Source organism: Citrus sinensis, chromosome 2 (assembly GCF_022201045.2).
Source record: "Citrus sinensis cultivar Valencia sweet orange chromosome 2, DVS_A1.0, whole genome shotgun sequence".
In the NCBI taxonomy this organism is placed as follows: Eukaryota; Viridiplantae; Streptophyta; class Magnoliopsida; order Sapindales; family Rutaceae; genus Citrus; species Citrus sinensis.
Genome location: NC_068557.1, coordinates 187,880 through 199,263, shown reverse-complemented (window position 1 = coordinate 199,263; position 11,384 = coordinate 187,880). Strand labels below are relative to the sequence as shown.

Below are 11,384 nucleotides of genomic sequence, written 5' to 3'. Positions count from 1 at the left end.
CCAGTTTGAGATTGCGGAGGCTGATGAAATAAACTACTTGTGCTGTGCAGATAAAATAAACTGCTGATTAAAAAAGTATATTGGCGTTTGGTAAATTATGTTGTTACAGTTGTTGTGACTTTAAAAAGTTGAGTGTATGTGTTTGGTAATTTTTATTACAAAATGTTGTTTTATTATATAATGACCAAAATAGACATAAGTTTTAATTTCTTTTTATTTTTAGAATATGTTTAATAAAATTGTTTAGACATATCTTTTTTCTTAAATATGTAAAATTACATTAAAAAACTCAATTAAAAAAATCTAAAGAACTTTATAATCTGTTACATAAAATATGATAAAGATAAATGTATGATTTATATATTAGGGTTTATGGATAAATGAGACATAATTACCTTTTTATTAAAATCTATGGTTATAATATGAATTTTAAAAAGATATGGTAGCTTATTAAATAAGATGCTTATAAAAAGTAATCTTCTACCTACTTTTAAAAGCTGCTGATAAAATGAAAAAAAAATTATAAAATAAGTTGTTTTTACAAAATTTACCAAACACTATTTTTATCAAAATTAATTTAATAAATAGCTTATTAAATTTCAACCGCAATCCCAAACGTAACCTATATTAAGTTGGGAAAGTGAGAAAAATCAATCTTTGGCCTTCATTGCACGACATGGTAGTTGTAAATTTGAGTGGAACAGGTATGACTTGACATTTATTTTTTTAAGAAATAGATGACATATCATACATTTTAAAGTCCGCAGCAAAATTTGTATGAAATGTCTTTTATTAGGCATAGAGTTTGAATTCGTGTATGGCATGTCGTGTTAAGCTCCGGCACATAGATGACATGGTGTAAACTTTCTACTCCTTTAAATGGTGTCATACAAAATTGTATGAAATGTCATATATATGATATGATAAATTTATAAACGACGTACCATATAAATTTTATTCTGGAGTAGAAACAGAAAGATATAGCAAATATAAAGGACAAATTGTCATGCACCGAAAGGCAAAGATTGGTTTTTCTTTCTCCTAACTTAATATAAATTGATTTAAATAAAATTATTGTCAGTCAAGTGTCCACATGTTATCATTTATCATATTTTTTTTATTTACCTAAGATTTATTTGAAATTTTCTTTAGAGTAATTAATTAATTTGCAGAAGTTTAGGATTGGAACTTCAAATCTCTCGGCTGCAAGAATGAAATAAATATGCTTTACAAAGTGGTTAATTAAACATTTGCTCAAGCCAGCCTCTAGGTAGATAATTAATTTACAGGAGTTCAACTAATTTAGAATTGGGACTTCAATTATTCCCACAAAATGAAGAACTTGGAACTAATTAAAAATTCTATTATTAATTCTTAGTTAATGGCCTAATTGCGTCTGCTAGCTGGTGGTGCGTTTGATGATTGATCTCCAAACACTTGTGTTAACAAATTATACTGATTGCCATTTGATGAAGTATTGGAGGAACCTCTTCTAGGTTGATCTGCTGAGGATGGGGAAGATCCATGGTGGGTGTGACTGTGAACCCCATCATACACAATTCGGACGTTGGTTGGGTCCGAGGTGCACCACTCGGCTCGTTTCTTGGCCATGCAACTGCTCTCTTGGCACTTGAAATAGCTCCTATTTTTAAGCTCAGAGACCCAAAGAGATTAATAAACGAGCACTATCAACATAGAATCCAGTTAATTCCGATTCTAACTTGATTACCGTACCATAAAATTAAACTACCTTGAGCAATTGTTCATTCCAATTCTAACAAATACAAAACAAAATGGAGTAGTGATCCAAACAATTAATACTAACAGGAATTGAATAAGATATGCTATTAATTAATTTATGTATTTCGTACCTAAATTTTCTGATGTTTTTGATGAATTTTTGGCCATATTTTTTCCACTCATATCCATCTTCTGGCAACACCAATCTGTGGACTCGTCGGTCCATTTCCTGTGCGTCTTCTCCATCATTTTGATCCCTGTTATTATAACATATATATACAAAAGCTAAGAATTAATTTGCTCATTCTGTCATGCATCCCCATATAACTTAATTAATTAAAAAATCATAAATGGATGTATATATATATATATGTGCACACACACACACATATATGTGGATGAAGGAAATTAACCCTCCTACATATTGTATATATATGCAAGAGATTATTTAACTCATATGTACATTTATCTTATCCATGAGTGCTTCCTTTATGTGAAAGCATTTGAAACAAGCTAGCACAAAGTTACCCTATAAAACTGTTTCGAGAAGCCAGCTAGCACCACGGAGATGGTAGTTAATTAATTATGGGGTATTCTAATCACTCTCCACCCCCACAAGGATGCATGATATATTTATTAATAAGATATACAGAGAAAGAATGATAAAGAAAATACAGCAAGATGGTAAGAAAATGTCAAAGCATAAAAGCTTAAAAAGGTTCATCCAAATTAAGCAACTAACAAATTAAAGCAAAAAAAAAGGGCCGAAGTAAACATGCTTTTGAATCCTGAAAACTTGATTACCCATTGAATGAAAGCCTTTACTGTTGATCCAGATCTATAGATCTGCATGTATTTTATCAGAATTAGTATGTATTTAAATACCTAGCTAGCTAGTTACTATATCTCACGGCTGAGTAAATAAACAAATAAGATATATTATAAATCGAAAAATACGTACAATATTATCAGATCTGGTGAAAAACATACATGGTGGAGGAAGAAGAAGCTTCACTCGGTACGAATAAAGAAAAAGAAGGGAAAAAAAATCTGTCAAATTAAGTTTAATCTCCTCGCAGAATAGAAATTTGGGTTATGCCGTCAGAACTGAATTGATCTAGAAATAATTTCGGTAGATCTCAAACTTTACCAAAAAGAAAGAAAGAGAAAAAGTACTTTTTGTTCAAAAATTAAGAGGAATAAGAAAGATTGAGAGAGACAAAACGAGTATTGCTTTGTCTACGATCACTTGAACAAAAATTTTCCTTCATTAACTTGTATGGCAACTTTTGGGTAAAAAAAAAAAAGAAGAAAAGAAATGGGAGCTAAAGAGATGACCTAGTTTCATGGATGATATAATCCATGCAGCTCTTTGACTTGGATGGATAACTATCTAATGGATAATGGAAACTCTTTAAAGATCATCAGAACGCTATTTTTTTTTTTCCAAAGGGATAATGGAAAAGGAGCAGAGACGAGAACGGAAAGAAAATTAATCAAACGGGGAGGTGAAACTTGAAAGTACGAGATATAAAAGTAGAAATGAAAATTGCTCCAAGAAAAAGTTAAAAAACCTAAAGCAAGTGATAGAGACAAGATCTTGACTCTACACTCATTAATAAGACAGACAGCTGGTATTATGTGACGTCGCTTCCATGACATCACTGATCGATGGTTTTGTTTATTTGTTTAGTTACTTTAATCCATTTCTAATTTAGATTATCGTCACCAATATCTATGTTTTTGTTGGTTGGAGTCAGGTTTGAATTTGTGGGTTTCTTTTGATTAGCTAAGCTCCAAGAGAGAGTGAATTGAGCGGGTTATTTTGAAAATTTTATGTCCAATGCGCAATACAAATTATCTTTGAAAAATTATCAATCACATGATCTAAATTTGTAATTTTATTAAAAATATTGTAATATTTTATGGGTGTATCAATCGTCCACTTTAAATTGAAAAATATTATTTACCGACCGCTAAACTGTTAGCTACCGTTTGAAAATTAATGAAATTATAGTGAATTGATGATTTTACCCTTAAAAATTACCACTTGTATACTCTTAAAATCTCTTATTATCACTTATATATCCTTAAGGTGTGTTTAATTGTAGTATTAAAGGGGTATTAAATTACTATTTGCATTAAATTAATACCAATACTATGTTTGGAAAAACATCACATGAGATAAAATTACTGTAGCTAATGCGGCAATTGCCGCATTAGCCTACCTTTTTTTTTTTTTCTCTCTTTTCCTTCTTTGGCAGCTTGCGTTTCTTTTTTTCCTTCTTCTTTCTTTTCCAATTGCTTTTTGTTTTAACTTTTGTTTTTGCTTATAATCATAATAAAAAATAAAGATAACTTTTTAATTTAATATAATATTGTATAATATTTTTATTTTTAAATTATAATTTAATATAAATTAATAAATATATAATTTTTTATTAAATAATATTATATTTTTATTTTTATATTATAATTTATTAATAAATTATAATATAATATAACTAATAATAAATATTTAAATATGAATAATATTAATTTAAAATTAATAAGAATATAAATATTAATATAATAAAATATAAAATTTAAATTAATTACAAAAAAATTAATACAATACAGTGTAGTGCCAAACATTGCACAATATTATTATAATACAATGCTAATACAATATAGCATAATACAATACATCAGTATTAAAATAATGCAATATAGTATAATACAATACAGTGTGCCAAACGCACCCTTAAAGTATTACTTATATCATATGAAAAGACCAAATTACCCCTCTGACGTCATTATATTTAAACGGCAACTAACGGTTTAGTGGATGACATACATTTTGTCAATTTAAGATGGACGACTGATATACCTTGAAAGTGTTGTAATAAATTTGATAACGAAATAAACTAAGAGTATACGATTGATAATCTCTCATTATCTTTTTCAACTCATATGTGTTTCAGTTTCACAAGGGAATGGTGTTACATATGCTCTTGCTAATTACAGTTGCTGGTTGTCCCACTTATAGATTTAATCAGTTGATTTATTATTATTATTTTGCTTGCAATGGCATTTTTTTTCCTGTTTAACTTGTGTTTTGATTTCAAGATGACTTGTTAGTTTATTTTTCAGGAGTAAATTAAAGTTCATGTTCAATATAATCTCTCCTATGTGTCATTTTCTTTTTTCTTTATAAAATTTTCCTCTTTTCATTCATTTGAGAGGGATTTAAATGAACAACCTCTATTTTTCACTGAATGAAATTTGCCAACTGAATTAGATAGCAACCCACTTAATTTTGGGAGTAAATGTTAAATAATCAATTAGATTTAAGTGTTAACTCAATTTTCAAACTTATTTTATTAATTAAAATATAGATAATTAGTTTTCTTATCAATACGGAGTTGAGAGAACTTAATGACTGAAAATAAGTCGTACTACGTTGCTCTTACCCAACTACAAATCTACAAAAACTTAGGTTGTGTTTACTTGCTGGAGTGGGAGTGAGGAGTGTGGATTCCTTCCACTCCAGTGTTTACTTTCTCAAAATGGGAAGGGATTGGGAATCCCACTCCGTGGGCCCCACCCATTTTTAGAGTGGAGAGTGGGAGTGGGACTCCCATTGGGGGAGGTGGGAGTGGGAATCCACTCCCACCTCTCCCTTTTTTACCCTTTTATTTTTAATTTAATTTAATTTAATATATTATAATTAATAAAATAAAATAAAAAATATTATATTTATTTGAATAATATTATTATATTTATTTAAATAATAATATTATATTTAACTAAATAATAATTTGCATTGATTCTAAGTTAAAATTATTTTAAAATAATATTATTATATTAATAGAGAATTAATAAATATAATATTATTATATTTATTTTAAAAATAATAGTACTATATTTATTTAATATTAATAATAATAAATAGTTTATTCTAAGAAAATATTAATTTTGTACTAAATAATATTATATTATTATTTATATAATAATAAATTTAATATAATTATATTAAATAAAATAAAATAAGGTTTCATTTTATATTAAAATTAATAATTTATTGTTCATAATTAAGAATATTAATAATTATAATAAATTTACAAATATAATAAAATAAATATTATTCATTAAATATATTTTTTATTAGTTTTGTAATTAAAAACTATAATTCTTTAAATAAGGATAAAATTGTAATTTGAAACTATTTACTCTCAATCCAAGACAAAGTAAACACATAAATTGGATTCTGATCTCTATTCCATGCTTCCATTTCAGTGTAAGTAAACAACCTACTCTCACTCCTACTCCACACTCTCAATCCTAAGATTCCCACTCCTCAGGATTCCCAATTCAATCCAAAAAGTAAACGCAGCCTTAATTCCATATTAATTATGAGCAAAATTCACATAAATTTTGGTTTGACTCTCCATGGAAGCTTGAGAATCCAATGGTGCAATCAATACACGACAAGAATTGGTCGTGCTGTTCTAAAGGGTAATTGAAAATTGCTTAGAGCAAAGCATTTAGCAGAAAATAATTAATTCATTGAATCCAATCATTGATAATAAGACCCTTTCCTTCCTTACATGGGTGATGGGTTCTGACTAGGCTTGGGCCTAACTCCACGCTAGCTAGTGCATTCCACCAAGAATAATATCATTAATTCTTTTTATTTTCTTTTGCCTTCTTTTTATTTTTTCTGATGAAAATTATTTGTTTTTCATTTCCTTAATTCAATAATATCTGTTTATATATGTTCTACATGATTCATACACTTTATAATGCCAAAAAAAAAAGGGTAAAATAGCGTGCTTCTTTTTCTATTGATTATACACACACAAGGAAAAAAATATGTGATGATACAAAAACTCTCCTTTAAATCTGGAGAAGAGAAGCTTAACAAATACACAAAACAGAACCAACCCCCAAATCATATGTATGTTAACTAATTACATTGTGAATCTTTTGTTTGAATCTCCGCTTTTGGTTCCTCAGGAGTAACCACAGTTACAAAATTCTTTGGAGTGGGAGCCTCATCTGGGAGTACTTGCAACGGCTCCAATGAATCCACAATATCCCGCATTAAAGGCCTTGCTTTCGGATTGTGGTTCAAGCAATGGTAGGCGAGCATGGCAGCTTTATGAACTCCTTTAACTGGATAATCTCCTTCTAGTCGAGGATCAATGATGTTGAGTAACTTTTTCTTCTCTTTAAGCAAAGGGAGAGCCCAATCTGCTAAGTTCTGCTCTCTGGCTGGTCGCGACTTGTCTAGTGATTTTCTTCCTGTCAGAATCTCAAGAAGCACGACACCAAAGCTGTACACATCACTTCTGGGAGTTAGATGACCTGCACAAAATAATTTTTATGTCAGTTCGTTCACATGTTAGTTATACAATGGCTTATTTCACTCGAACAAAGGAAAAATGACTCATACATTTCGACTACAGATGGTTGCATTGCATAGATCCTTAATTTAGAAGAATTAATGAATAATGTGAAGTTACCAACCCGTCATTATGTACTCAGGGGCTGCATATCCATAAGTTCCCATTATGCGAGTTGAAACGTGAGATTTGTCCCCCTCTGGTCCATCTTTGGCAAGGCCAAAGTCCGAGAGCTTTGCATTGTAGTCCTGCATTTTTGTACATGTTAAGCAAATTGCAGATTAATTTCAGTTTAGGCCGATGAAATGACAAGAATGCAAGGGATATTTGATGAAATTCTTTACAACTAGACGTTATGATTTCAGATAACAAATACTGATTAGTATTAAGACAATTTGTTTCACTATATATCAATTCTGTGAAACCGAATGCATGTTAATCCTTTTCTAAGAAACACGTCCAACATTTTCGACGTACGAACCGTATCTAAGAGAATATTAGATGTCTTAAAGTCGCGATAGATGACAGGTTTCTCTGCTTCATGAAGGAAGGCCAGTCCTTTTGCAGCACCAAATGCAATCTTCATTCTGATAGACCATGGAAGAGGAAGCAGTACTTCTGCAACGAGAAAAAATACATTACAATTTGAAAAAAAGACAAAATCATAGGCCTGTATTACACACCAACAAATTAGTTATCCTAGGCATATCAATTTAGAAACCACTAGAACGACATGAAAACAACTTTACATCCTTAATTTGTTTCTGCTTATAACAACTTTCCATTCTTAGTTCCCCTCTCTATCAACCTCTATTGCTCCTAGATCCATAGGCAACTAAGCATTAAATCAAATTCTAGCACTTTCACACCCACATTCCTTTCCATGAACGTGACATCTGTTCTAGGCTCAGAGGCACCACTCCAGCGGCTAGCTTTACCATTATTCCCTTTAAAAATGCTAACAATCAGAGCATTATGGGCATAAAACAAATTGAATGATTGCCTTGTGGGGTTAATGGACTAACGGTATATCGTCAGTTCTTTCACCAGAACTGATGCTGGCAAAAACTGAAGGTGCTTTTGTGGATGAGATGGACATTGTTTCAATTCTTTTTCTGGCCAACAATTTCATCATTCGCTATATGTGTCTCCAGTATGGTGCCTTGCTAACACTTTCTGATGTGCAAGCAACAATTTATTGAAATGAAAGGATGTACTTACTTGAGAAAAGATTGTTTTCGACACTACCCCGAGCCATGAACTCATATATTAGTACCCGGTGTTCATCTTCACAGCAGTAACCGATCAACTTAACCAAATTCGGATGAGAAAGGTGTCCCAAAAATATGACTTCTGCCTAGACACACACAACCCCCTCTACCAAATCAACGATATGTATATTTAAGGCTCTAATATACAAGAGTAAAAATAAGAATGGAATAATATCAACAATGGTAACTTCTTTTAAAGACATAAAGATTACCAGCCATTCCCGGTGGCCTTGATAACTGTTATCACCATCATGAACCTTAACAGCCACTGGAACAGGCTGAAGCCCTTCCCTTAAGTCCTCAGAAATGAACCCTTTGTAAACACATCCAAATCCGCCTCCACCCAACACACGATCTTGCCTGAAGTTTGCAGTGATGATTCTCAGTTCATCGTACGTGAATGCAATCAATGGATTTGCAGCCGAATCACGACGCAGGTCCTCTACTTCTTCTGGATTTGATGGTAACTTACTGTATTCCTTTTTAGCTTTCTCGGACGGACTCTCATCTTTTGGTGATTCTGAAAAGAAACACATGACAACATAACATCATATATATAATCATCCAATCAGTAGGGATGAATTCTTGTATCTTCTTTTTATCAGTTCTATCAAACAGTTGAAGGCAGAATAAATTAGCTTGAAGAACCAAATTTACCATTCTAAAGAATTAAAATAAAAAATAACCGTGATATCAGAATTAATGGGTTTCTCAAATATAAAAATGTTGTTCTTAAAATGAAATTCAAATGCTTATCAAGATTAACGTGACGCTAAAATATGGAAAAATCAACTAAAAATATGTATGAGCATGGGATAAAAAAGCAAATTCTAAATTTTCAAAACAGTATATGTTGAAAAAAAAAAAAGAAAAAAAAAGGCAAAAGGGTGAAAGAATTAATTTTAAAACGATAAATTAATTTTTTTTTTTTTAAATTGACTTATTACTGTTGAGATAAGAATCAACGCACTATAGTGACAAGTATCCAGTTGCACTGAAAAAGAGTAGAAGAAAATGTACCACCTTTACAGTGGGAAATTGATTGAAATTGAAAAAAGCTTTGAACTTTCTTCATTTCTGTTTTCTTCATTAATTTGCAGAATAAAAATGGAATATCTAGAATAAAGAACCCTACAAATGAATCTTTGAAAAAAAAAACAGAAGAATATCAGTTATCAGAATACAATAAAACCAGAGAAAAATTTGAATTATAAAAAAAGATTCTAAAATAACAAGCCCAGGAAAAAAAAAAAGGAAGGGCAGAAAAAAACAGAGCGTATGTTAAGTGGAATTACAGTTTGCATGTGAGAAACTGATTTTAATTATGACATATATCATGATCATCTAACTCATTTTCAGGATTAAATTACAATTTTATTCTAGATACATAGAATTATTGAACAAGTGGGGAGAAAACAGAGCTTTTAAAGGACACAAACCTGACTTTGGATTTGATGAAACTATGTAAACTGAAGGCTCCCATTTACACCAACAATTTCCCATTATATCAAAATCTTTAAAAAGAGAAAAGAAAACTGATTCTCTCACCAAAATCCCATCAGCAAAGACCAAACTTATTCACTCTTGTTTGAGTGGTACAGACTTTAGAGAAAACACTTTCAAAAAACAGAGCCACTTCGTTTTCCTCTGTTTCTGTAAAAACGTATGGGCAGTTTGGGAGAAAGAAAGCAAAAGAAAAAGAGAAAGAAAGAGAGTTGCCTTTGGTGGAAAAGTTGATGGGGGAAGAGGGAGAGAGAGTTGTTTCTTGGTGGGCTATAATGGGGTGAGTGCTTCAGTGGTAGGGCCCACGAGGAAGCAGATGGTTTTGTTAGATTTTCATTTGAAAACACAAAATAGTTTTTGAGTTGCTGTGGTTGTTGTAGCTGGCTTTTTGTCTTTCCTAGTGCTTGCTTCACTTGCTGCCTTCTGTTTTCTTTCATTTGATCCCATTTAGTGCGCATGTAGGAGGCATTTCAATCTCCATTCAAAAGAGGAGAAGAAAAAGGGAAAAAAAAAAAAAACTCCACCAATCTTTGTCATTCACTATCCTATTGAATCACTTTTTTTTTCTATGTTCACACACCAAAACAGAGTCAGTTTATTAATTCACTAATAGCATTGCCAATAGCTTAGGAATGAATCTAATTGCAGCAAATCTGCAACAAATTTACCTACCGTTTATTTATTTTTTGGTTCATATTATTTGATTATTTTAGTTTATCACATATAATTACCAATCTAGATGAATTTATGTTGTGTATTTAACACGTGCACATTCACATTTGAGTAAAAATTAGTGGGTATCTGAGTGTCCCACAAGCAAAATGATTAAATCTCATCTTGAAAAAAATTTGGTCATTCATCTAATATTGATGTAATTATTTTGAGAGTTGGATTCAAAATGAATGAACATCACTCTGATGGATCATTGTTGAATGTACTAGAAAGCCAAGAAAAGTGACACAAAGCTTTTTTTTTCCTTTTTTCTTCTCCCTTTTTCATCCCAAAATACTGTACCGAAGTGCAAAATTTCCATTTGTGGGAGCCAATTAATGCATGATCAATCCCTTTGAAATCTTAACTAATTTCTGTCGTAATATTATATGAAAAAATTTATATGTGAGGACGTATACGCTTTACATAACGTAAATTTTAATAATATATTTTTGTTTTAAAAAATATTAGACGTGTATATCAAAAAGGAGGAGAAACCTGTGGTGCAACTGTGGTACCGTGCTACAGTTGTATCCAGCTATTGAATGCCAGTGGACCCTATCAATTTAAGTGCATCCAACGGCTGGATGCAATTATGACACAGTACCACAATTGCACCGTAGCCTGATCCCAAAAAAGATTCTAGTAATGTTTAAATAGTCAATACTTCTCTTCTTCCATAAAAATATCTTGGTTTGGATCGTATGAGTCTCTAATAATAAATTTGTTCGTAACATCAGGGTCATATGAAAAACAAGAAAAAAAGGAAAAA

General features: G+C 31.0%; 2 protein-coding genes across 6 annotated transcripts; both read right to left on the bottom strand.

Annotated features, from left to right (window-relative positions):
- Positions 1 to 1,182: 1,182 nt before the first annotated feature.
- Positions 1,183 to 3,285, bottom strand: LOC102625492 (WRKY transcription factor 23). Of its 5 annotated transcripts, none has more exons than XR_003067097.2 (4): positions 2,731 to 3,285; positions 2,545 to 2,586; positions 1,872 to 1,997; positions 1,183 to 1,642 (listed from the first exon to the last, which is right to left on the bottom strand). XR_003067097.2 is itself a non-coding variant. In XM_006488888.4 (3 exons), exons 1-3 carry the CDS (start codon positions 3,102 to 3,104, stop codon positions 1,387 to 1,389), a joined length of 408 nt encoding a protein of 135 aa, XP_006488951.1. In that variant the 5' UTR covers positions 3,105 to 3,277; the 3' UTR covers positions 1,183 to 1,386. The 5 variants fall into 5 exon arrangements, 1 of the variants encoding a protein (XP_006488951.1); XR_371846.4 differs by having other exon boundaries at positions 2,702 to 3,284; XR_371845.4 differs by lacking the exon at positions 2,545 to 2,586 and having other exon boundaries at positions 2,702 to 3,280.
- Positions 3,286 to 6,535: 3,250 nt separating this feature from the next.
- Positions 6,536 to 10,338, bottom strand: LOC102626062 (probable serine/threonine-protein kinase PBL16). Its single transcript, XM_006488889.4, has 6 exons — positions 9,838 to 10,338; positions 8,611 to 8,918; positions 8,349 to 8,484; positions 7,609 to 7,745; positions 7,252 to 7,375; positions 6,536 to 7,089 (listed from the first exon to the last, which is right to left on the bottom strand). The coding sequence occupies exons 1-6, from the start codon at positions 9,899 to 9,901 to the stop codon at positions 6,689 to 6,691; spliced, it is 1,170 nt and encodes a 389-aa protein (XP_006488952.1). The 5' UTR covers positions 9,902 to 10,338; the 3' UTR covers positions 6,536 to 6,688.
- Positions 10,339 to 11,384: the final 1,046 nt, after the last annotated feature.